We start from the raw sequence: 27,321 nt of genomic DNA on the forward strand, positions 1-27,321 counted from the left end.
CACACTTTTTTCCAAATTCCAACCGTGAAAAGTTAAAGTGCAGCTTAGATTCGCCACCTTACAAAAATTGGCTTTTACGATATCGCTGCTGAAACAGACATATGGTAAAATGGAATGGGTGTGAGTGCCTGTGGAATTTTAAAGGAGCGGCTTATATTCGGGTATTGTCTTTTTTTCCTCCCCTCCCCTTTGAATTTTAAGGGTGAGGCTTATATTTGGGTGCAGCTTATATTCAGGCCAATACGGTAGTTGTTAAGAACTTCAAAGTGTGAAATGTCCAGATGCGTTGAGTCAAGAGAGCCATGGATACAGGGCATGAGATCTAGCTTCATCACTTGCTTTTCCTGAATTGTGTACGGTGGCTTGAGCCATAGATCAGCTGATTTTTAAAAAAGCAGAATCTAGTGCAAATGGATCCTATTATTCCAGTGCTTAAAAATTTTACTAGGCTGCTAGTTTGTTTCTGAATGCAATCCAAAGTGTTTGTTGAGAACCATCAAGTGCTGTATTCTCTGAGTGCCCAGAGGATCTGAAGAACGTGTTGCTCCTGTGTGGCTATGAAGGCAGGGCCTCCTGTGTGGCAGCACCCAGATTGTGATATTCCCTCTGCATGGCTATTTGTTTTTGCTTTCTGTTAAGCACCATTTGAACACTGTGCCAAGCTTTTAGTGGGATTTGACTGATATGGACCTAATTGACTTGTAATGTTATATAGACTTCTTGAGGTTTATTTTTTATTTTGCTTTGTTAAATGATTGTATGCTGCCTTGGGAACTAAAGACAGAATATAAATATTTCAAAATGAATGAATCTTAAAAGGTGATTTGAGTGAGTTAAGACTTGGTTGAATACAATAATTAAACTAAATAGAACGTAGCAGTGCGTGGTTTCTTCCCCCCTCCTCTAAAGCTTTTGAAATCTTTGCATCAATAGGAACAGAGGAAAGCAGCATTGGAGAAAAAGGCAGCAATGGAAGCCTTGATGCGGAACCAGGAAGAAGCTGCACAGGCAGCAAAGAAAGTGGTCAGTTTTGCTTCACCTTCAGAATCTGGTGTGCTCCAGGATCCATCCAAGAAAAGACTTCCAGTTGGAGCTTCAGTTTCCTCTGCCAACATAGATTATGAATATTTTGAAGTGGGCACTGGTCAGGTAAGTTTTGTGCAAGTTAAAATAGTCTTAACCAATGGAACTGTGGTTTTTTTTGACACATACCCCATCCATAGAACTGGTGCTATGATGATGGGGTCATGTGTTGTGGAAGTGGTGGGATCCTGGCCTAGAGAATGGAGTAATGGCACACGATACACTTCAGTTGTGGAAGTATACAAGTGCGTACAGTTTGTATACTGTCCATTCCACAGAAGCATTCTTTAATAAAATACGTTTTTGTTAGGCTTGTCTCGTTAGTATCAGATGAGACCTTTATATCTGTTTTGTGGGATACACCTGTGGCTTTCAAGTGGGCTGACTGACATATGAAGGAGGTATTAATCATCTCTTTTTTTAATTCTTTGTCTTCTAGGTGTCTGTGGTATATAGTGCACTTGACTTTGAGCCAGACAATTTCTTTGCTCTGGGTTCTCCAATTGGTGTATTTCTCACTGTAAGAGGAGTGGGAAAAATCGATGAAAACTACAGGCTCCCCACTTGCAAGGGATTTTTCAACATCTATCATCCGGTTAGTGAGAAGTACAGGTTTTCAATCACTTTCAGCGAAAGGACTATAGACTGACTATCCATTTAACACCTAATTGGATCTTTTTAAAAGCTCAGGAAAACAATTTGTTAGGCTGAAACTGATTTTTAACACACCTTCAGGTACTTCTGTACCAATGTATATTTAGTTAAGATAATTACTTAAGACCATTACATACAGTGGCCCTGCAAATCAGTGGAACAGCAGTGCAATACATAGACATATCTGCTCAGTGGGGCTTATGAGGTAGAGGACTGCAGCTTTCAGTTTGTTGCATCTGTACTGGATTGTGGTCATACTTTTTTATTGCATCATTAAATTTTATTTAAGAATTCATTTTAGAAATAGGTTTCCTGTGGGAAGAGCTTTTTAAGCCCCCTGCCTTAATTGGCTTTGGGGAAGTCATGTGAAGGCTCTGGAGGGCCCTGTGAGGCTCCCACAAGATTGATGCTTAGATTGATCACTGCTTTCCTTCTTGTTTCCAGCTTGATCCAGTGGCTTATAGGCTAGAACCTATGATTATTCCTGACTTGGACGTAAAACCAGTTCTTGTTCCACATCACAAAGGCAGAAAAAGGCTTCATCTTGGTAAATAAAGTGTATTCATATATTTTCTAATATGGGGATCTAGTCAGAAGGCTGGATCCAAAACTGGATCACTACTTCACAGGTCATTTTGAGAAGGTGAGCAGGACCACTCACCTGTCCATCACCTGATGTCAGGTGATTCAATGTTCACGCTGTGTTTGCAAAGGAAGAATATTGAGGGTAGTGAAAATGCTGCCTTTTATGGTCAGAGAGCTGGCAGTATTTTTATCATTTCCAGTCATAGTTCTGTGTGACCACTATGAAGAGAAGCACCTGCTTGCTCTTTGACAGTAAAAGGTGGTGGCAGAGACAGTACAGGAATCACCAGAGGCGTTAGCTCCAACCTTTGAGATGCTTGGATCAGACAACAGACCTCCACACCTGTTGTCATAGGATGTCAGGTGACTGGTGTCAGGTGGGCATGGTTTGCCCCAAATGACCCCGCCGGCTAATTAGACCCATGGGCTGGAGGTTTTCCATCACTGTTGTAGATTATAATACACAAACAGAAGAAGGTTTATTCTCAGAAATAAAGTTCCCTGTGATTTCATTTTACATAATTTCACTGACCATTCTGAAAGAGCAAATGTGTCATAAGGCTTTCTCCATCCATTATTTTTCCTCTCAAATTACCATTTCCCTCCACATTGGGCCTTGGGGAACAAAGATATTTTGGGGTCCTCACATCTCTTAGTATAGTGGGTAAGGATACATGGTGGTAATATTCTATTACGTCTCTTTATGAATGCTTTTGCAATGCTGTGCATGTGGTGGCAGCTGTGTAATCCCTATTGTTTGTAGCGATATACTGTATTCCTCTTAATTTCTACTCATGGAAAAGTTTCACTTACAGACATTTGCGTAGACAGCTGCAAAATAGTATCAACTCCTATAGCTGCATTGTGATAAGATGGGATGCTTGAGGATATTGTCCTTGCATTTTTAATGCATTTCGTTTATTGGTATCGGCTGCCAAAGTACTAGTTGTCTCAAGTTCCTTTTAGAACTTAAGCAACTCTACAATCCAAATCTGTCCTGAAGGTGGCAGAATAGCTCATTTCATGGAAGGTATATTCAGTTTTTCCTCCTAAATGCGCTCTAAATAAGTTGGTGCCTCTGGAATAATGCTTGTCTTACAAGTCATCATTTCTGTGGCGTTTCTAATTATTGGAGAATGGTTCTCGTTTCAGAATTGAAGGATTCTCTTTCTCGAATGGGATCAGACCTGAAACAGGGTTTCATCAGCTCATTGAAAAGTGCTTGGCAAACCCTGAATGACTTTGCACGTGCTCACACATCTTCCATTCAGCTCCAAGCAGAACTGGAGAAGGTAGCTCATCAGATAAAAGCGGAAGAAGAAAAAGATGAGGCAGACGGTTAGTTGTTGCATGGCTATTACATTTTCAGTAATTACTGTAAATGTTAAGTGACTGGGACATGCCCCAGTTTTATTACCTTTGTATTAGGAAGTTAAGCTTGATGCCTTTAGGCTTGCTTTAGATTCGTACCTATCCTGAATATCTAACTCTGTAGCCTCTGGGTAATTCCCCCAACATATAATCTTTGAATTTATTTTTACTTTGAACACTGTCTGAAGGAGAGTTTTGTCTAACATTTTTCACTTTGTGCCTTTTGAACTTTTGTTGGCCAAATTGAAAGCATCCTCTTGCTAGCTCTACAAGCTTCATGTACAGACCACATAAAAATGGGGCACATCTCTTGAAATGAATTGCCCTTGTAATACTGTCTCCAGATGATACTCTTCCGAGTGACCAGCAGTTTGCCAGCTTCATCCTGTCTGTGAGGAATATAGCTTACCACTGTTTTCCTTGCTTTTGTCAAAGCCGCAAAAGCTTTTTGGCAACATCAAAATTCGTGCTAGTGTAATCAGATGGAATTAATGTATTAATATTGACAAGTACTGAAGACCTTGACGGGTCCCAGAAACCTGATGGGAGTTTTGGCTTTTTTTTTGATTAACAGTCCCTACTGTACCTTGTCACAAACTGTTTTTGAACCTCTCCTCAGTTTTTAAGTGTAGTTTGTAAAATAGTATGAAGGCTTGCAGTTTGAGAAACACAACCACAGAGGTCCCTTTTGGTAACTGAAACAAGCCAGAGAATTCAATATGGGAAGCGTTTTGCTTTGGCTTTTATGGCAGGATATTCTGACTGTTACTTTGTTTGAGATAATATGATGAAACACCACACAAATATTGGCTGTTGTTCTGTTATTAAATACTTCGAAAGTTTGACCTCCCGTAACTTATGCTTCTGTCTTTTACTATTAGGAACATATAGGAGCTGCCTTGTAGTGACATACCATTGGGCCATCTTGCTGAGCAAGCCCAGTGGTCAGGGATGATGGGAATTGTAGTCCAAAAACAGCTGGAGACCCAAGTTTGGGAAACCCTGGTCTACACTGACTGGATGCAGTTCTCCACGGACTCAGGCAGGAGACTCTGCCAGCCCTTCCTGGAGATACAGGGGGTTGAACCCGAGACCTGCTTCTAAGGCAGATGCTCTACTGAGCTACAGCCCTTCCCACATTGTGTAGATAATAGGAGGAACCCACAGCTGTAACAACCCAGACAATATTCCAACAAGCTTAAAATGGATAAAGTGTAATAGGGACAGCAGAAAGGCAGCACCAGGAATTCATCAAAGATTCAATTGACCATGTACTTTTCATGCTCTGTTTCCTTCTGCTGCCACAGAAAAGATGATTGAAAGCCCAGATCTTTCAAAAGATGAAGACTTGGCTGTAAAAGTTGGTTTGCTAAATGGAGGACGGCGTATTGATTATGTGCTGCAAGAAAAACCCATTGAAAGTTTCAACGAGTATTTGTTTGCTCTACAGAGTCACTTGTGCTACTGGTAATAATATTTTATTCTAATATGACACACAGCTTCACGTTCTTTCCTGCATTTATTTTAGCTGTTTCTTTGCTAGCCTTTTTGGGACTTATATGCAGGAGCAGTGCAGGAGCGGGTGGCGAGAAGCCATCACTGGCATTGCTACTTACCTGGGCAGGGTGGGGGTGAGGTCGGGGCCATGCCTGATGGGCAGGGTCACTCTTGCTGGTGCAACCACATGTCCCTAATCTTGCCCCCACCCTGCCTCAGCCCTATCTAGGTAAGCAACAGTGATGCTGGTGTTGGGAGGGCAGCTACTTGTATTTTTGTTCCGACTGTTAACGCCTTCCACACTGAGGATCAGAACATTACAGCAAATATACAACACAGTTTGCTGCGTGTGAATACCCACGCATTGATTGCATCTTATTTTGTTCATAAGAGCAGTTTTTGCACCAGATAAGAGTTTTTCACTGTAATGTTTTTAGCATGGCTTGAGTTTCTCAGGGCTAGAATAAATTTATGTACAACAGAGTTTTCTGGTCTGTGGCACAGGGCAGATAGTGGATAGACCTGCCATTGTACCAATTTGGTCTCGTTGGTAAACATACAAGAGATCCCTCTCCTTGTACCAATGCAGTGTTCGCAGTCACAAAAGGTTAATGTGAAATGCCACATACTGCAGACCAGACAAAGCACAGCATTTGCACTCTCCAGTGGAATGCTGCCTTTTGCAGGCACACCGCAGGATCAGAGCTGCCTACAGCAGTGGGGTTTGGTGGAGAAAATAAGGACTTGGTGGTATTACTCCTACTCCTACTACTACTGTGATTGTGCTAATATTTAACAAAGTATTGTGTGCATGAGAAGTATGCCTGATGTGTACCAGTAAAAGGTGCTTTTCTGGAGACAAACAAATTATTTGTTTTTAATGGGGTGTGGGTGTCCAAAATATAAAGATAGTGATGGGGGTGTTTTTAAGTATGGGTTTATGTTTCTTGAGAAACAGGGAATGAGGATACTTCCTATTGAGCAGTTAGCCTAACTACTTTTATGATTTGACCACGCCATCACATCGTAGAGCATTTATGTTCGCCCGCTATCCGGAAGGCTTAAGGGCACCCCCTACCAGAACAGACTCTGCCCCTGTGGCCAGAATGTGCCGGACTCTATGGACCACATGATTATGGAATGCCCTCTTTCTAACATCTCCCGCGTTGGCCCTTCGATGCCCTCTTTGTGGCTCAGGGCCCCTTCCAATAAACAGCACGTGGTCTAGTTCCTGTTGAGGGACGACTCCCCTTTACTCACTAGAGTTATGGTGCAATACCTGACCAGGATTTTTGAAATCAAATCCAGTACATCTGGCCTACCCAATAGTGACTGCTGAGGATTCCCTATCCTCCACCCTTTCCCCCTATTCATTGTGTGTTTTAGAATCATCCTATATATAGATGGTTTGTATGATTCTATTGTTTTATATATGCCAATAAAGGTGTTGTGAATAAGAGCAGTTAGTCATTTAAAATAACCATCCAAACAGTATTTTAAAGTTTGCTCCGGAATTTTAATTGACTAGCTGGTGCAATAAAACGTATTATCTTGCTTGTTCTGCATCTGTGTGGGTTTGCTGTGGGACTAATATTGGAATCTGTTTTGTTTGGTGTATGCTAAAAAGATAGCTGTATATTGTTCTCCGTAAGGTGGCACTCTTGGGCTTTTTAAAATTAAAATCTATTGATCAATAAATTATAACATTAGTAGGCTTCTTAAAAGTAGTTTGGTAGGAAGGGGGCAAATGATTACTTGCATATAGAGCTCCACTTGTTATCTAGGTGGTAGACAAATATAACCCTTTTCTATTTGTGCAATATTTACTCTTGTAAACTGCAATTTGCAGCATATGGTTGAACACATGCAAGGATTAATGTAGCAGACCTTTACTTTTCCTGCCCATCCCAACCTTTCCCCCCCTTTTTGTATGGTGTCTTATTAGGCACCAGCTCTCGTGTGTTTTTCTGAGCACAGTGCCTAGACAATTTTATAAATAACTGTAATAACTCTAATATAATTACAGGTAGGTAGCCGTGTTGGTCTGCCGTAGTCGAAACAAAATAAAAAAAAATCCTTCCAGTAGCACCTTAGAGACCAACTAAGTTTGTCATTGGTATGAGCAATGATATAAATTAGTGAGACTTCTGTGGAGAGATAATCTAGCGTTAAATGCATCGCTTGAAAGAATGCTGCTGACCCTCTTGGAGATGTTCTTAGCAACTACTAAAAATGATATAAATCTTGAATTTTGTAATACAACTGCTCAATACAGTAATCTGGGTTGTGTAGAACAGGTAGATCGATTTAAATCAATGCTATTTAGAGTATGCCAACTTCCCCACTGCCTCCCCCTTTCCTTTTTGATAAGCAGCAACAACTCTGCTCCCAGGTCAAATGAATGAGTACATTTTGCTCAATGGGGATTACTCCCAGACAAGTAAGGCCTAAGTGTGGGAATATAGGAACATGCCGGGCAGACAGCTTGGATTTTCTCCTCTTTCCAGTTTTCTCATTTATGCCTCACTGTGCCTCGGCTCAGCCCCACCCTCACCCTCAAACAAATAAGTAATGGAGAAAAGGACATTTCTGCAGGTATAGCCTACATGACCCTCTGATAGATCGAAGCAAGGTTTGATAGTTACTGGGCAGACTAGAGCAATTTATTTTCATCAGAAAAAAATTAAAATACCTATACTTGGCAGTTAGACTGTAAATATTAATACACATGTAGATATTACTTAAAACATTTTTAATCTACATTTTTTTAAAAAAAAAGAAAAAGAAAAAGAAAAAGTTTATTTTTTAAAAAATCATTTTTTATCCATCTTGGTGTACAGTAATTTATGATAGGGCACATGAATGATCCTGCACTGTAGAAGGAGGGTGAAGTAAATTATCTTTGATTTATTGATATTAATGCAGTTTTTTTTTTAAAAAAAACATTTTGCAGAGAGCAATGTTGAAATGTGCACAGTGCAGATGAAATAAGGGTTAGCAATAATGTTCAGTGACAGAGACTGGCCAGAAATAAGAAGCAGTGCTGTCCGTAAGGCTTCATGAACACTGGAATGAATGAATGAATGAATGAAATAATAATAATTTTATTCATATTATATTTTCCTTCCTAGAAGGGAACTTAAAATGGGCTACATTAATACATTCAATAAAATAAAACAACGGTACTTTGATGTACTGTGGTTTTAATGATGGCATTAATAACCAGAAAGTAGAATTAAAATAAATCCACGAAAGCTCATCTGAGGGTGGAAAAGATCTGCTTCACCCACAGAGCCCAGTGAGTGTGCTAAAGGAATCTATATTTTTATTGCACTTGTAACAGTATAGTGTTAGGCACGGATGGATTATGTCATGGAATGCAAAGTAACATGCAGGTTTTTGAGGAAACCAGGCTGCCAGCAACAGAATGCTTGTGAGGTATGGGGGGAATGGTGTTGAAAAGCAATATGTAAAAGCAACAAATGAAAACACCACAGTGGCAAGGTTACATATTTAGGTATTTGTGTCTGCTGCACTTGGGAAAAAAAAGAATGCTGAATAGCAACAGGTTGTTTCAAGCAGGCAATTATTTGGCAATCAGCAAGTATTTTTATTTGCAGGGAATCAGAAGACACCGCTTTGCTTCTCCTGAAAGAAATATATAGAACTATGAATGTTTGTCCTGAACAGCCGCAACATTGATGTATGGATACCCATCATTCAGAATTTGTAAGTAATCCTCAGTATGAATGCAGCACAGGTTGTCCCTACTTGAGAGTACAACCCTCCTTTTGTAGAATAGGGAAGGGATAAGAGCTCCTGTTGCTGTGAGAATGTTAAATGGCTGAAATTTAGGGACTTTGTTCACTTCTGCGCAGGTGACAATATCTTAGGTGGTCTCCTTAGGTGTAGCACTTGCAATGAAAAGTGCACCTGGAATAGACTTTTTGTCCCATCCAGTTGCATAAGGCCATTTCCCTAATCCCAGCCTTCCAGGTGAGTTCAGTAGGCAGGATACTAGAAGTCATTTTCTTCCTTTCTCCACGATTGTGGCTTAGAATATGAAGCAGTTAGACTACTACTTACCCTGCAAATCCACAATGTGCTCTGGATATTTGAGAGAGTGGTGGAAACAAGAAGTGGGAATGCTTCTAGCTTCCAGTTTCCTGTTCTGCTTTGCAATATTGAAATCAGAACTTCTGCATCTTCTTGTGACTGGATGCATAAGCTGCACGGAAGCGACACCTAAAGCCCTTCTCAAAGGAATTCCAAGCTTATGACAGCTCTGGTATCTGTTTATCATTGTATTGTTAAAAATATGACAGTGTGATTCTCTCCCCCCCCCCCCAGTGACTATGAGAGCATAAGCAAATAAAAGGGATCTGTTTAAAAGATGGAAGTCACTGTATTGCAGTGGGCAAAAGTAATTTTGTGGTGCTCATATTTTAGTGACTTGCAAGTTCATACTAGCCAGGAATGAGATTAACTTCTGTTATTTGTGCCAGCATTTGTGCTAGCAAGGAACTAGATAACTTCTCTCTTTCAAAATTTGTTCTTCGCGGCTTCCGGTTAGAGAGAGAGGGAGGGAAAGGGAAACGCAACAGAAAATAAATCCTAAATATATACATATCCTTGCAGGATTAAATTCTGAAACACTGAACTTGGTTTTAATCGTTATTCAATGGGTTATCAAATATTTCAGCTCGTTTAACTCATATGTTATGTTCAGTTGACATAGTAGTATTGTTTAGCAAGGGAAATGTGTCAGTTTGTGTGCATTTGTGTGTAGATTTAAATGATAAGAACTGTACTTGGTGTTTGTTTTATACTTTGTAATTGGGTGGCTCTGTTAGTTTCCCTAAACACACTATGGAACCAGGGTATCAAATATTAAGCATAATTTGTTTAATATCTTAATATTTTCTTTTAACTGCACTTGTTGCAGCTCTGGTAAACAAATAAAACATAGCTCTAGAAATTATTCCCAGGACTCAGTGAAATATACAGTTTGGCTCATACCATGCTGCTTCATGACATATTCATGTTTTGCTTGCTAAGTGAAGCTACATCTAAAATATGCAGATAAATGTCTCTGATCTTATGCATAACTTAAATGTAAACTTATCCAATGTACACAAATAATAACTTTTTGTAGGGGTTGGCAGATCCTGTGCTATCTCCTTGTGAGAGAGCTCATAGGTAAAAATATAAATGCCACCAGGTTGTGGGGGCGGGGGGAGAGAGGCTTTCTAGCCGTCTACAATTATTGGGCTGCTTCGAAAAGGACAGCACATTCTTCTTTAAAAGTTTATTTACTGGCTGTTCAATAAGAGTGCATTTTGACAGTGTCCCCCCCCCCCTATTGCGATACTGCATCTGGATGCAACATTCCCAATTCACCAGATGGGCATAGTGTCTGTACAGGATTCTCAAAAGGTTCACTATGGGCCCTACCTTCTACAAACAGTGCAGTTGGCCATTTGAAACACAGGGCAGCCTGAGCCTCTCCCCATTTGCCCATACAGCCTTCCCTCTTGCCTCAGTACATGTTAATTTGATAGTCGTAGCCCTTTACATAAGCTGTGAAACTAGCCAAGTTTGCCATAGCTTACAACTTTTTCTTTTCTTTTTACTCTTCCTTCCAGCCTCTCTAATCTTTCTGCTGGCCTTCCAACAACCTTTTGAAGAGGCAACACCAATTCCCTCGTCACAGATGACAGAAGTGGTTTCAATCTACAGCCCTCAGATTCCATACCATCATTTTTTATTTTTGTTTTCTCTTTTTTTATTAACTGGAGTGGAGGAAAAGAAAATGAAGCCTACTGTTCAGAGTACACATACCTTTTTCTTTTTTTAAACCAGCCTTGAATCATTTGTGGAAGAGTTGCCAAACATAAATGACTCTTCAAGAAATGTGTGGCATGCAAATTAATCTTTATAATCTGATTTATCAGACTTGTATTTTCTATAAGGGCTGTGGTTTGTTTGTTTCTAATAAAAAAATTATTGGTAAACAGCAATAACAACCTTTTCATTTAATAAAAAGACCATTTGTCCCACTTCTGCAAGAACTGTGAAGTTCAAACTACTTTAATACAAATCTACATCCATCCATTTGTATTTGTTGAAATATAGCAATTCCTTGCACCTGGTAAGCCTATCACTAAGATTTTATAATGAAATATCTTCTGAGTCTCTGAGGGAGAGTGTTTTTAAATGCTTGTGACATGAACTTCAACTCTGTATTATAGAGAGCAGCTACAAACTGGTTGATCTTGCTGTATGTGTTTTTGCAGAGGGCGAGTAGAAAAGGATGGAGCCAAATAAAATTTTAGTTTGACAGTAGTGATCAGCCTGGGATGCAGAAGTCTACATGCAACTTGGAGACTGGATTTGCAGAAATCAAATACATTTATGGCCCTGCAACAGAAGAGGAGTGTTTTGATTATTAGATTTAGAGGGAGTTTTGGTATGCCAAGAACAGTCCCTATATTGCTTATAGTGGAGTATGAGAAGGTTAGAGAAGTTTATTAAACACTGAACTTCTGTCACTTTTTTTTGCTGCTGCTGATTCCCCCTCTGTATACCTTCCAATTTTTCATTTAAAATGAAACTGTGATAGCTTCTATTTGCTGGTATTCTACATAGTGGCTTGTCATGGATGAGTAGCCTTTTTGGGGAAAAAGTGTAATTTTTTTGGTGGTAATGTCCACATTATTTTTGATATTTGCTTTGTTGCAGCATTGTGTCTTGAAGAGGGAGGTAATAGACCAGGTGGTGCTGTAGTTGGATCAGCTTCTGCCTGCTGTAAAGTCTATGCAGTTTAAAACCTTCGTATTCTTAGGTTGAGAGAACTTTTCATTGCAGTATATTAACCTGTAGCTATTTATATCTCTTTATAAATATAATATTGTGGCTAATACTAAAAGATACTGTGATACCAGCAAGCTTGCCCCCCCCCCCCCCGGCAGTAAAGCAACAGGATGTTTTCTGTCTTACTTTTTTCTCTCTTTCTAAATATTTTGTGCTCCATTCATCACAATGAAATTTCCCTTCAGTCATTTGTTAAACCAGAACAAATTTCTGTCAGAGGAATGCGGGATGAAGCAACAGCTTGTTAGAGAGCATAACAAGCCCTTTAATAAATCCTGGATTAAAGTTGTCTCTGAACAGGTTTCAGAACTGTACATTTGGTATTCAGAATGTGTTTTCAGTTGTCCTCGATAAAATACCAAAGAAAAGAAATGCAAAGGTTTTCAATAATTGACAACAGTATTGAGTGTGTGGCGTGTACTGAAGTGAAATGTGTAAAGGTAGATAAATAAATGTAATGTTAGCAAATATGAAAAATAAAAAGGTGTTTATTGAAACTTTTAATTTTAAGGAAAAAAACTTAGTAATTTCCTTTGCTTTTCACTTGCTCAATATTGTTTTGTGCTCTGGCAGGAAATGGCTTCTGAGTTGGTGGCATAGAACATACATTGTGTTTCATCTTGAAAATTTTAAATTCATTAAGAAATTCTGATTTTTTTTAAAGCAAACATTCTTTGTGTCATCTGAATTGATGGAGAAATATTTTTTCCCCTGTTTAAGATATTGATCTGGGTGTTTATACGATTATCTAAAACAGTCTGAATATTGCCTATTAAACTTCACATTTGTTGATAGGAACATTATACCTGTCCTCTGTGCAAACTGCTACCTTTTATTCCTGTTGGCTCTGTTCAACAGCTGAATTCTGTCACATTCTACAAATATTTGAGGCTCCAGTGATATGAGCACAAAAATGCCAAGTTCTTGTGATGAGATAAGGATGGAACTTTGTACAAAGGAGACATAATGCTGGATTTCCATGCAAACAATATGGAATAAAACATAAGTTGTTTTAAACTGTGTTTAAATTTGTGTTTTTTTAAGTATCTAACCAAACCTGGGAACTCAACGTAAAGGGTACACAATAAATAATAATAGCAATAATAGCCCCAGTCCCACAATAGCAATTTGGGGGACCTTCCTCTTCCACTAGAGCAGGGATGTCCAACAGGTCGATCATCATCAATCGGTCTATTGTGGAGCATCCCTGGTTGATCCTGGTTGATCGCGTCATCCCCCCCCCCCCAAGCTCTACAACTTTGGGTCTTCCTCCCCCCAAAAAGCTCTACAACTTTGGCTCCCCCTAAAAAGCTCAACAACTTTGGTCAATCCAATAGGTAGATCACTGCCAGTTTTTTTTATAGTGGGAGTAGATCGCAGTCTCTTGGGAGTTGGACATTCCTGCACTAAAGGATAGAGAACACATGCATACAGGAGCAGCCATAGCTATGCTATAGTTCACCAGCTTGGGAAATGTAGCTGTGCCCTTTGGCAGCTGTATCTAAGCATTTTCTCTCTTTCCTCCCTCTTTCTCAATCTGATGAGAGACAAAGACAACAACAGCAATAGGGCTCTTCTGGACTGAGCTGTTCTCTCTCCTGCTTTGCTACTCCCCTCCCCTTTACTGGCAGAAGAGAGAGAAGAATTGGTCGTTGGACGCCAGCCAAGAGAGGGAGAGAGTAGACAGGGCAGCCAAACATGGTCCAGCCTCAGTACTTGGCACCCTCGGGCAGCTGGCAGGACACACTGACGCCTACGATTGACCCCCAGCTGTAGCTTACCTGGTAGCAGCAGCTGTTCTAATTTCCCACAAGGCTTTGGGAGCAGCACTATTTGAAAAGCATTGTGGGAAATGAAAAAGGCCACAGCCATCAAGGGCACTTTGCCAAGGGCCATGTGAAACTTGATCTCCCAAGCCCGTTTGTGATTGCTTTCTTTCATTTTAATCCTTTCTAGTGTTTTGCTTCAGTCAATACAGTACTGACAGTTGCTTCTCCTGGGTTTGAGAACCTGACTTAAGGTTTCAGTCCTCCCATCACTACAGAAAGCAGAACACCAGTCGAAGGCGATACAGAGGATGCATTTAGATTCTATTAAACAGAAGCAAAGAGTACCAGCTAAATATTAGGATTAGTGATTAGTATTTCCTTTTTTTATTAGAATCTAAATTGATCCTCTATACTGCTCCCCTTAACTAGCATTTTGCTTACTGTTGTGATGGGAAGACTGGAATCTAAAGTCAAGTTCTCTAACTTGACTTTGTTTTCTGCTGCCTATCATGTTTATGCCTTTTTTGGTGTTGCTATAACAGCAAAATGATTTGCATCTCGGTGAAGTTTCTTGTCACTGAAACAACTGAATGTTTTAAGGAATACTTCAGTAGGTTGTGATAAAAATGTCTCAATATCATATAGGTACTATCTAATTAAATTATTTGCTTTACTGAAGCCCAGTGTTAAATAAATATCTTACCGTGTACAGTTACTAAAGGCATGAAGGTCTTAATATGGCAACCCTAACATCAAGACCTACACAACTCTCCCAAGATCAATGAAACAAACTTGACAGAGTAGCTTATGTTCGGAAGAGGTGTGGATCGAATACAACATAGCACCTCTCTGACATCCTGTTTCTCTGATAGAACAGTGCTGTTTAAGAGCCATTGTGAAACTGACAAAATATTGAGCCATCAATTGGAAACCTGTGGTTTTGCTAAACACAAGATCTATATTGGTGTTTCTGAAACCTGTGGTTTTTAATGTAGTAAATACATATGACTGTATGGCTTCCCCAATGAAATTGATAAGAATAGTCAGACAGGAAGGAAACCAACTGGAAACCGCAGTGTTCTTATTTGGCACAGAAGCATTTTCTTAAACAGATTTTGCAGGTTTTGATAAAACCCTCTTGCAGGCTTGTCGAGCTCATTTTTTAATTCTGTATAGGAAAATTGGATAACAACTTATTTTAATAATCAGGAAGGATCAGCAGTTGAAAAAGTAGAAATTGCCTTGAAAAAGTTTTTTAAACTAGCAATTTCTTTATTATATGGCTCTGTACAGTCTAACAAATAACTTCCACCAGTATGAACATTTCATCTTCACAGGGCCGGCTCTAGGGGTAGGCTGGGTGGCGCGGGCCGCCAGGGGGGCGCCATGCGGAAGCCCACCAGCCGCGGCAAGAAACGGGGCGGGGCGGGGGCGCCGGAGCGATCTCTGCACCGCGGCGCCAGGGAGCCTGACATGCTTGAGACGGCCCTGCATCTTCAATTTGTAATCAGTACCACAAGGCAATAGAGCTGGAGTAAGCACCTATGGGTTACTGAGTGCAATGGAAATTCTTAAAATAGCTCACTTTTTGGATAACAATCGTCACTGAAGACTTGCTGTATAAATACACTTGCTTATGCCTGGATGCTTTTGAATTATGGTGCTGGAGGAGACTCTTGAGAGTCCCATGGACTGCTAGAAGATCAAACCTATCCATTCTTAAGGAAATCAGCCCTGAGTGCTCCCTGGAAGGACAGATCGTGAAGCTGAGGCTCCAATACTTTGGCCACCTCATGAGAAGAGAAGAATCCTTGGAAAAGACCCTGATGTTGGGAAAGATGGAGGGCACTAGGAGAAGGGGACGACAGAGGACGAGATGGTTGGACAGTGTTCTCGAAGCTACGAACATGAGTTTGACCAAACTGCGGGAGGCAGTGCAAGACAGGAGTGCCTGGCGTGCTAAGGTCCATGGGGTCACGAAGAGTCGGACACGACTAAACGACTAAACAACAACAACATGCCTGGAAGCCTCCTATACAGGGCTTTTGATGCACAGAAGTATGGGCTGTATAAGCATAAGGCAATTATATGAATTCATGGGTGCTACTGGTGACTATTATTCATATTCTGTCTCCACTGTTAGAGGCAATATGCCTCTGAATATCAGTTGCTGGGAATCAACAGAGGGAAGAAGATCTTTGCATTCAATTCCTGCTCGCATGCTTAATGGAGGTATCTAATTGGCTATTGTGAGAACAGCATTCTGAACTATACGGGCAAGAACGTAGGTTTATAATCAGACCTCTATCACAAGATGTTTATGAAAAGCCTTGTGGAATGTCATTTACAGGTGAACATTGCAGGTAAAGGGGATTACACCATAGACTGGTTTCGATTCTGACGCTATGATTTTTACTCAGAGGTTTGGATCCTAAGATGAGCTAACTTAAGGGAGTTAATGGAAGGAAAGTCTCCTGAACTACCCTTGTGCAAGTCACCTGTGTGACCCATGAAAATCTCCCAAGGGTGAGTGGAGCTGCCATCCTGTAAAATGGATAGGACATAGGGGCTTCAGGGAGAGGAGAGGGCATGAGACTTTCCTTCCATGAATTTATTTAACTTATCTTGGGATCCAGTCCCATATGCACAATAAAAGAAGTAATGTATGACTCTAGCGTTTCAGTGCTAATGTATAATTGCATTTTTAAATAAAAACTTGGTAACTGCATTTGGGCATGCAAATTAGCATGTGTTCAGCCACAAGCACGATGTGAACTTGCAATTCATACGGAGCAGCGTTTCAGGATACTAGTAGTGCCTTTTCTTTGAGAAGACACCTTCTGTCTAGACTTCTAGACAGCATAATTTTTACCAGCCCTTGTATTAATGTCTATAAAATTTATAGAACAAATTAAATTCTTAGCAGACGGCTTCCCAGAGACAGTTGTATATGATTCTTAGTTTAGATCTGATTTTTCTTCCTCCCAGAAAGGTTGACATTGGCACATATATTTCTTGTTTCAACATTTTCGGAAAGCAGATGATATCTAGTTGCTTTTCATCAATCTGTGACAGATTGTACTGATGTGCTGATGCCCAGCTGCCTCTGGCCTTGACAATCTGAGAATGCCATTTATAATCAAGCAAAATATGGTAACTTGATATTTCAAACCTGTAATGAAACAGCAGGCCACAGGATGTGTAGAATTAGATATAATTTTATGCACCTTTCAAGTATATTTAGTGTTGCTCAGATATGCCATGATCTGATTTTGTTTTCTCTATGCCCTGGGAGGTTTTGTCAGTCGAAGAGAAGGGGAGAGTCTGGTGAGAGGGATCCTCATTGTTTATATCTAATTTTTCACAAAATATGTTAACACAACTTCCTTAAAAATTGACTTGCAAAATGTCTAAGCCTAAACCAGTTTGAAACAATTCCAATAGTTTATAAAAACCATAGCATCTTGTTTACTGTGTAGTGAGCTCCATTGGAAGGATTAGGTACTCCAGGTGTCTGGTATGCTCAACAAATCACTTTCCAGCTGATACATAAAGCAACATAAAGCAACTGGAAGGCCAGCATAATAAATGGACTCAAGGACATTTCATGTCATTATCTTTCTTTTTATAGTTTGAGGATCTGGACATGGCTTGGAGCAAGGCTTTTTACCGGGTGATGGGGATCGTCTTGGGAGTTGCGGGGGGGGGAGGGGTGCCGAGTGTCACCCCCTCCAGGGTGGCACCCAGGGCGGCTCACCCCCAACTGTTCTACAGCTTGGGCCAACTCAATGCAGGTTATAGCAATAAAACAAGCATGTAATCTAACTATTAGGTGACAGTTGCTTGCAAGCTGAGTATGATTATCTTGTTTCCATTTTAAAGTGATGCTAGAAGCTGGTCTAACATGAATGAATGCACATGTAATGGTCTGCAGCCACATGGCCACTGAACATAGATTTATGCTGTGTAAAGCACTGTTTGATTTTGCAAAACCAGCAGCCCTGAAGAAGTGACTTCTCCTCATGTAGTGATTGAATTTCAGCGCGCCTAGAAATCCTTACAACTGCATGTTGCAAAAACCAGGAATCTAGGGGTTGTTCCATGTGTTAAGATAGACTTGTGTACATGACGACGTAGCAGCTATTTTCACATGCCAACTCATTTTCATCAAACCACTTCCCTCTCCCACAAACCACTGCAAAACAGCCCACACAATTTTACTTCAAGGATTTTTATTAATGTCCAGAGATTCCATGGCAGTTTACTTAATGTTAATGATATAAAATGCAGTGTAGCATATGGTGAGCTCTGTACCTTGAGAAGCCTAGTAGAGTGATTGTTAATATATATATATATATAGTATATATATATATATATATATATAATAGTAGAGTGATTTCAAACCACTGGCAGCTGCAACTGTTTGAACTTGCTTAGAATTTTCATAGTCTGGTTGTGTAGAAGGGGTGTCCGTGGTCCCCCAACTCCATTGAATGTACATGCTATGGAGAATGGAACTGACAGATGACTCTTGTGATGTCTTCAAAAGTCGTGAATACAACACCCTAATTGTCTAGATGATCCTTGAGTGCATCTAGATCCTTGTCTAGATGATCCATTTCATAATAATTAACTTCCTAATTTGGTTATACCTAATCAAATCAGAAAATAGACGCAGGACACTTGCAGAATTAGAAATGCATCTTTAAGGGTGATCATTGGATCACATCCAAACAGATGCCATGGAACATTCTTATGTGATGGCTTTGACTCCCATTATAGCAATGGGAACATTTTATAATATACTGACATGAATCAAGGTTCAGATCATAAAGCTTATCACACCTGATAACTCATTAAAATATGAACAAGAGCACAGAACTCTTGGGGGTCAAATAGTTCTTTGCAGAGTTCTGGTTGACCTCATAACATGTAGCTTCCATAAGCAAAAATTAGAGTTGGTATAAGAAAAACGAAAGTAGGTAACACATCCTCCAGGGAAGCTCAGTTCCTTGTCTTTCAAGTCCATTAGGTCCTCCTGGACCTAATGCTGTCCATCACTCTTTCCCCCTCTTCTATTCAATAATATTACCCATGTAAAATTATATTATGTAAATCTCATCCATTTATGCTCAAATGTCTGATTTGCATTAAGTTAGTTTGAGTGTTGAAATTGAATTTTCTGCTTGGCAGATATGACTTCTAAAAAAAAGGAAGTGTTTCTCAGATCCCCTGGCAGATTTATTGGATAGTAACTAAGAGCAAACAACCCAGTGATTATACTTTGTGTCTATGTGAAAACCAGGCTCCTTTCCAGTTCAGAGCGCGAATTAAACAAAAAACTACTCTGCCAACTAATACCAATTAAATCCTGTGATTTAATTACAATGCTCGTTCCCATTTTTTTGTGTGTGTTCACCTTATTTTCATAATCTCTTTCCCCAAGTAAATATTTTAAACTATGCAAAGCTACTTACAACCCCTGCAGACACCAAATCCTGACCCTCTTGAAATTAGTTGAAGGACATGAACACCAGTCAATGCCGAATCCGGTCCTTAGAGGATATATTGCTACTAAATGTTTAAAAAGTCTTCCATTAATGTTATCTTGCAGCAGATGGATTTCCTGAGTCTCAAAACACTATTAAGCATATTCACAACCAGAGTTGAGTGTTGTTGAATATGCATGGCAAAATGATATGTGGCAGCAGAAAATGGCTGGTCGGCATTCTTGTCTTGAAGGCCATGTAACCAAATTTGAATGTTATTAAAGGGAGGAACGAAAAAGGTTAGGAGTGAAGGAGAGTTGAGCAATTCTTTGCAGAGAATGAAAATATATATTCTTGATTATTTATGAGAAAAAACATTTCAAATGAGAAGGCACTGTTTCGAAGTTACACCGATGTACCATAAAGCTTTGATAATTCACCCACCCAACTTCCAGATGCTATTGAACTACAATTCCCATCATCCCTGGCCATTGGTCATGTTTGCTGTGATCCACAAACATGCATTGCAGATTTCACATTTACAGCGAAGGGTTACAGGAATCTATCCAACAGGCTGTTTTTCAAGTTTTTATGTTCTTAACTCGTAACCAATCTCTTGTTAAATTACAAAAAAATATTAAAGTTTGTTAGTGAGCTGGGCATTAACAAAGCTAATAGATTCAATCTACAAACCACTGAGTTTCAATGGCATCTCTAGACTTTTGTTTTCACAAACAGGAGCTGTTAGATAAGCCTGTTTCAGGACTTTCATATAAGACTGCACCTGAGGGCTCACATTATGGGATACTTTCCCATGAAGGCAAGATTCCTACACATAGAAAACAGTATGCGTGAATGAAGGTTAGGCTCTTAATAGTTTTTTTGGGGGGGGGGATTTTTTGCTTGATGGAGTAGGCAAATTATTGCAATTTTCTGCAGAGGCTGGCGAACGATAAAGGAAAACAGAGAGGGATCCTGACCTCCCTTTCACCTGCAGTGACTTTTTGCTTGCTCCCCAATGCCAGTTTTCAGAAGCTGGGGGAACAACAGCAAACTCAAAGGAGGGTATAATGATAGCAGCCACAGTGTTCATATTAAAGCTAATGAAGACAGTTATTTATATGCAATTTAGCAATAATAATAAAATTTTGCTTTTTGGCTCACTTCCCAGATTAAAAAACACCCTTGAAATTGTTTGCAAGTGCAGTCTTAAAGAATATAAAGGCTGCTTGCTTTGTAAGGACATTGGTTTTCCTCAGGAGAAAACAGAACTGAAAAGCAAGACACTGTAAAAAGAAAAAAGGGGGGAATCATTTGATGCAGGACTGGACCCCTACAGTCTTTTTTTCTGGTGACGCTTTGAAGTTACTGCATTTTCTCTCTTTGTCCTTGATATTGGTCACCTTACAGAAGTGCTAAAGAAGAGGGTAGATGTACACAAAGCTACTTCCACTGTTCCCTGTATTGGCTGTCCACCAGGGTGCTGTGTTTTTTTAAGCAAAGACTGTCTCCCTCTGTAAATTCATATCATGGTTATGCGGGAATAATATTGTGGACACTGTTCTACCTCCATTGCCCTCTCCCTCCAAAAGTTGGGCTCCAGCTCCCTTCATTCCTGACCAATGGCTTTGCTGGCTGGGACTGTTGAAAACTCAAGTCCTAAAGCAACTGGAAGGCCATAGGTTCTCCATCCCTGCCTAGCCCCCTGAGATTTCTCCCACCTATCCTATCAAGGCCATACAAGATTTCTTGTAGATGATTCCAGAGTGTATTTACATAGGCAGATATATTATAGCCAACCAAACCTTTAACGTTCTTTTAACTCCTATTCTCATGGAAGCCCTTAATGAGCCTACTTTTAAGTGCTGGTCTCTACACTACAAGGAAATCCAGGTTTGTGACTGAGGCTACACTTGGCAAACAGCTGCAACTGATCTTAGAATACACGCATTTTCCTCATTTCTACGTTAAGTGCATGCTTAATATAGTGTACAGTACTTAGGACTTTCTGCATTTTCCATCTGCACCTCAGCCCAACAGGTTTATGCCTCTGGTTCCACCACAAAGCCATAAAATGGACATATGATTGCAACCTATGCTTGTGGAGTTCAATATTTGTGGCTGGAGTCAGGTGAGCAGGTATAGGGAGGGATAGAAATTAAGTAAATTAAATAAAAAATCTACCATGCATGCTGGTCTGCTGCACAGCATAACTTATGCCTCTGAGTTAGTTGTACCTGGGGACGTTACCCGATGTTCATATGGAGTGAAGTGTGTTAATTCAGCCCGACAATAAAATAACTCACTGTGGACTGAAATTACCATTAGTCCCCCTCCTTCCTTGACTTATGTGATTGCATCTAAGGCCCTCCATGAACACTGAGCTCTTCAAGTGTAAAGATGACTCCATAGCGTGCATTGTAGAGTTTACAGTGACTTCCTTTTAAGAGAGATTAGAGACCTCTGAGTTACAAAGCTCAACCATTGTTGTTAAACACACAGCTTCCTTTTCAGCAGTGTTGCTTCCCTTTCCAAATTTTTAGGAGCTGGTGTAAGAAATGCGTGTTCTCTCTAACTCGTTAGCATGCTATTCTGCTTTAAATGACTGCGGCAGAGCAGGTTGTATATGATGAGTTGAGATGGAATTGCACAGATAAAACGAACTCTCACTGATGAGCTGTGCATTGCTTCAAAGGCGGCAAACACGCATTAGGGAGAGTTTACAGCAGCCTCTTAACAGGGTTATTTTTGTAAGGGTTGTAAAGGGATCTCATCAACAAGATGACCCAGGCACAATGTTCTTCTCTTGCAGCTTTTTTGGGGCTTCTAATCTCTTCTGTCACTCATACAGCAGAGCTGTTCTGTGTTTCCTTTTAATTTTTAAACAAAAAAAAAAATCGGCCCGAAGAAATAGCCAGTTCAGCAGTTTATTTCTGAGGCTACATCTAAAAGGCCTCGTGCTTTTACTCTTTTATGTGAAAATCACTGAAGTTAGTGTGCCAGTGAGCATAGTCAGAGATGAATGTCTCCCTGTGGGAAACTGCGGTAGTAAAGTCATTACATGAGCATTTCCCCTCAGAATTACGTATCTGAATTGACCCAAGATCTTTGAAGCCTGCTTGGCATTCAGCTGATAAGGACAACAGTACTGAAAGAAGTAGAAGCTGGTTGCTTCATAAGAGTAGTTCCAGCAGGACAACAAGGTCAGTCACACAGAAGTGGACAGAATTCTTAATATTCCACCAGTACAGAAGGACGGTCCATAGACTCTGTGAGTTATATCCAGCTAAGTCATTCTCGGTGCACTTTCAATGGGTCCACTCTATGACCAATGTTGGATAGTACCCAGTATACCCCCCCGCCTGATATATATGACATATACAAGCTATATATCAGGAATCCCCAAACTGCGGCCCTCCAGATGTTTTGGCCTACAACTCCCATGATCCCTAGCTAACAGGACCAGTGGTCAGTCTGGATGGAACCCTGGGTCCCCTTTCCAGAGCTCGCGATCCAGTATAAGAGTAACCTTGCCAAACTATGGTAGTTCTTTTGGCTTTTGCCGGCTGGTTAAGCATCATGATTTAGCATAATGAAAGAAACTGCTCTGTGTCATAGAACAAATGAATGGGCCTTTCCCCCACCAGTAGCTGCTATGTGGGGGATGTGGGGGTCTAAACCACTGGGCCTCTTGGGCTTGCTGATCGGAAGGTTGGCGGTTCGAATCCCCATGACAGAGTGAGCTCCCAGTGCTCTGTCCCAGCTCCTGTCAACCCAGCAGTTCTAAAGCACGCCAGTGCAAGTAGATGAATAGGTAGGGAAGGTAAACAGAGTTTCTGTGCGCATCATGGTGTTCAGTTGTGCCAGAAGTAGTTTAGTCATGCTGGCCACATGACATAGAAAGCTGTCTGTGGACAAATGCTGGCTCCCTGGGTCTGAAAGTGAGGCGAGTGCCGCTTCCCAGTCGCCTTTGACTGGATTTAACCGTCCAGTGGTCATTTACCTTTACCTTTTACTTAGCTGCTATGTAGGAGAACCATAGTCAGAGTTGTGGGGACGACGACGACGACGACTGGGAGCTGGATGTGAAATGTGAGAGGCTACAGTCAGAGAGACATATACTGCTCTGTGCTGGACTATGAGCTCCCCTGGAAACCTAAGGGGGAAGCAAGATCTGTTGGACCATTAATGCTGTGAACCCGTCTATCCTGTGCTTAGGTTGTATATATGTGCAAATGAAACCGTATATCCTAATGTCATCACAGTCTCCCCTCACCTTTATTTGAAGCAAACCAAGCCATGGGCTAGTACTGGAATGCCTGGAGTCTGCTCGGAGATTGGAGTGGTGTGTAACAGTATTTTTAACCTCTCATTTAAAAAACAAATATCATGATCTATTATTATTATTTGTAAATGAACATAATTAATAACAGCCTTATTTGGGTTAGTGAAAAAGATGGGAGGTAAATGGCTTGTTGAAAGGGAATACAAAAGATCTATTGCTATTGTAATAAGGGAGTGCTTCCTCCCACCCTCCATAGTAGGAATGAAAGAAAGAATGGAAAGTTAGGAATGGAAATAAATAATAATAATAGTAATAATAAAAATAAATTTTATTTATATCCTGCCCTCCACAGCGAGGCCGGGCTCATGTCAACATCCAGAGGGGGTCGAGAGGCCAGCTGGCTAGCCCCCAGCTGGATCATGCCTTTCCAGGGCTGTCTCAAGCAGGTCAGGCGCCCTGGCGCTGAGGCACGGAGATCGCTCCGGCGCCCCCGCCCTCGCAGCACGGCTTCCGCGCGGCTTCACTGCGAGCGCCCCCCTCTGCCGGCCTGGTGCCCTCGCGCCCCGCGCCACCGGGACCTTACCTAGAGCCGGGCCTGTGCCTTTCCAGCCAACATGCTGGACGATCCCCCGACCTCTGGTGTGACGTAAACCAGCGACTCAGACTTCAAAAGTCTGAGCACGCTATATTAGCAGAGCGCACTGCGTGAACAGAAATGGCATGAAGAGGCTTGTGAAAATTCACCAGCATTTTAGCATTTCCTAATATATGTGATTATTATTTTTTGGGGGGGATATAAACATTTTTGCAAAGCATTTTCCCTTGATATAATGCATTCTTGTATGTTATTTTCAGCAATATATGCATTTATACACACACTTTAGTATTTGAATTCTGGGTACTTTACTTGGCTAAAGAACTGCACTGCAAAATTCAGGGAAATTTGAATTTCAAAAGATGGCTTTGGTTTGCATGTTGTTTCAGAGAGTGTGAATTAGGTAGGTTTGCAAATGGAAAATGAATTATAATGGAAATGAATTTCTCCTCCATTTCTACTGAATATTTTGACTAAGTAGCTACATGACGTTTCGGATTTAGCATAAACAACCACCAAGAGAAGGATCGGTGCAAGTTCAATTAGACACATTCATATGTATGTCACCATCTACCATTCTGGTTGAGGCTTAACCATGAAGCCTATTCAAGATTTTAAAAAAATGTGATTCCAATATTATTTAATCTATGCAAAATAATGGTTAATCTGCTTTCCAAACGAAAAGGTGGTGGTGGTGGGAGGGAGTAACAAAGGAGACTTGGAAGTCAGGCACACATCATAATCATGGAATTGTATAGTTGGAAGGTATCACAAGGATAATCTAGTCCAATCCCCTGCAATGCAGGAATCTCAACTAGATCATACATGACTGATGACCATCCAACCTCTGATTAAAAACCTCCAAGGAAGGTTGGACAGCTCTATTGAACAGCTCTATTGAAAATTCCTGGAGAACAGGCGAAGTTCCAGCAGACTGGAGGAGGGCAAATGTTGTCCCTATTTTCAAAAAGGGGAAAAGAGAGGACCCAAACAATTACCGCCCAGTCAGCCTGACATCAATACCAGGAAAGATTCTAGAGCAGATCATTAAGCAAACAGTCTGTGAGCACCTAGAAAGGAACGCTGTGACCACCAAAAGTCAGCATGGGTTTCTGAAAAATAAGTCATGTCAGACTAATCTGATCTCATTTTTTGACAGAATTACAAGCCTGGTAGATGAAGGGAACACTGTGGATGTAGCCTATCTTGATTTCAGCAAGGCCTTTGACAAGGTGCCCCATGATATTCTTGTAAAGAAGCTGGTAAAATGTGGGCTAGACAATGCTACCATTCAGTGGATTTGTAACTGGCTTACTGACCGAACCCAAAGGGTGCTCATCAATGGCTCCTCCTCATCCTGGAGAGTAGTGACTAGTGGGGTGCCACAGGGTTCTGTCTTGGGCCCAGTCTTATTCAACATCTTTATCAATGACTTGGATGATGGGCTTGAGGGCATCCTGAGCAAGTTTGCAGACGACACCAAATTGGGAGGGGTGGCTAATACCCCAGAGGACAGGATCACACTTCAGAATGACCTTAACAGATTAGACAATTGGGCCAAAGCAAACAAGATGAATTTTAACAAGGAGAAATGTAAAGTACTACACTTGGGCAAAAAAAAATGAAAGGCACAAATACAGGATGGGTGACACCTGGCTTGAGAGCAGTACATGTGAAAAGGACCTAGGAGTCTTGGTAGACCACAGACTTGACATGAGTCAGCAGTGTGATGCAGCAGCTAAAAAAGCCAATGCAATTCTGGGCTGCATCAATAGGAGTATAGCATCTAGATCTAGGGAAGTGATAGTACCACTGTATTCTGCTCTGGTCAGACCTCACCTGGAGTACTGTGTCCAGTTCTGGGCACCACAGTTCAAGAAGGATACTGACAAGCTGGAACGTGTCCAGAAGAGGGCAACCAAAATGGTCAAAGGCCTGGAAACGATGCCTTATGAGGAACGGCTTAGGGAGCTGGGTATGTTTAGCCTGGAGAAGAGAAAGTTAAGGGGTGATATGATAGCCATGTTCAAATATATGAAAGGATGTCATATGGAGGAGGGAGAAAGGTTGTTTTCTGCTGCTCCAGAGAAGCGGACACGGAGCAATGGATTCAAACTTCAAGAAAAAAGATTCCACCTAAACATTAGGAAGAACTTCCTGACAGTAAGAGCTGTTCGGCAGTGGAATTTGCTACCAAGGAGTGTGGTGGAGTCTCCTTCTTTGGAGGTCTTTAAGCAGAGGCTTGACAGCCATATGTCAAGAATGCTTTGATGGTGTTTCCTGCTTGGTAGGGGGTTGGACTGGATGGCCCTTGTGGTCTCTTCCAACTCTATGATTCTATGATTCTTACTGTCAGAAAGTTTTAGTATAACAGCATACAGTTCAAATCTTAATATAGAAATAATTTACACACCTAGAGTGCAATCCTATGTGCATGTTTACTTGGAAGTAAATACCTCTGTGTTCAGTGGGGCTTCCTCCCATTGCTGCAATCCTAAACGCCAATGAGAGAGTAAACTCCCAGGAACACCATGGGCTTACATCCGAGTAACCTTGCTGTATAAAACTGCAGTGTGTTACTTCAAATTTACTCCCAGAAATTATGAGTAACTTTGATTAAACTTTCAAAACCTAGCTTCAGATTGATCAAAATATTTTTTTCCAAACAGCTACCTCACAATTAATTGCATTTGCCATTTTAAATCTAATCAGTTATGTTTTTGACATGGTGATTTGGCTGAAGCTGAATTTAATTGCATTTTCCTAGTGATAAGTTGCAAAAAAAAAAGCCCCCCGGACCTTGTAAGATAATAGAAATGTCACATTTATCATGTTTTGCATCTGATATAAATGAAACTGTGGTGCAATATTCCATATCCGACAGAAAGCAGGTAGCACTTGTGTACAAGAAAAGCCAGAAACAAAGAAAGAATGATTGATGTCTATAACAGAACTTATTGAATAATGTTAGTTCCAGTATATGGTGAACGATGGGGTCGTTTCAAAGTTGAAACTATTTGAAACTAACAGAATACTTATGATCAACACCAGAGAGAGAGAGAGAGAGAGAGAGAGAGAGAGAGAGAGAGAGAGAGAAAGAAAGAAAGAAAGGGGTGTAAC

The 27,321-nt window shown here is 40.7% G+C and overlaps 1 protein-coding gene across 1 annotated transcript in view; it reads left to right on the forward strand.

Annotated features, from left to right (window-relative positions):
* The window catches only part of SEC23IP (SEC23 interacting protein), a 28,128-nt gene extending 15,048 nt beyond the window's left edge, over positions 1–13,080 (forward strand). Inside the window, exons 13-19 of the mRNA XM_060274785.1 lie at positions 934–1,149; positions 1,523–1,678; positions 2,182–2,284; positions 3,475–3,660; positions 5,001–5,160; positions 8,811–8,919; positions 10,836–13,080. Coding sequence (XP_060130768.1) covers positions 934–1,149; positions 1,523–1,678; positions 2,182–2,284; positions 3,475–3,660; positions 5,001–5,160; positions 8,811–8,892 — 903 coding nt within the window. The 3' untranslated portion in view covers positions 8,893–8,919; positions 10,836–13,080. The remainder of the gene's footprint in view (positions 1–933; positions 1,150–1,522; positions 1,679–2,181; positions 2,285–3,474; positions 3,661–5,000; positions 5,161–8,810; positions 8,920–10,835) is intronic.
* Positions 13,081–27,321: the final 14,241 nt, after the last annotated feature.

This window comes from Zootoca vivipara, chromosome 5 (genome assembly GCF_963506605.1).
Source record: "Zootoca vivipara chromosome 5, rZooViv1.1, whole genome shotgun sequence".
Taxonomy (NCBI): Eukaryota; Metazoa; Chordata; class Lepidosauria; order Squamata; family Lacertidae; genus Zootoca; species Zootoca vivipara.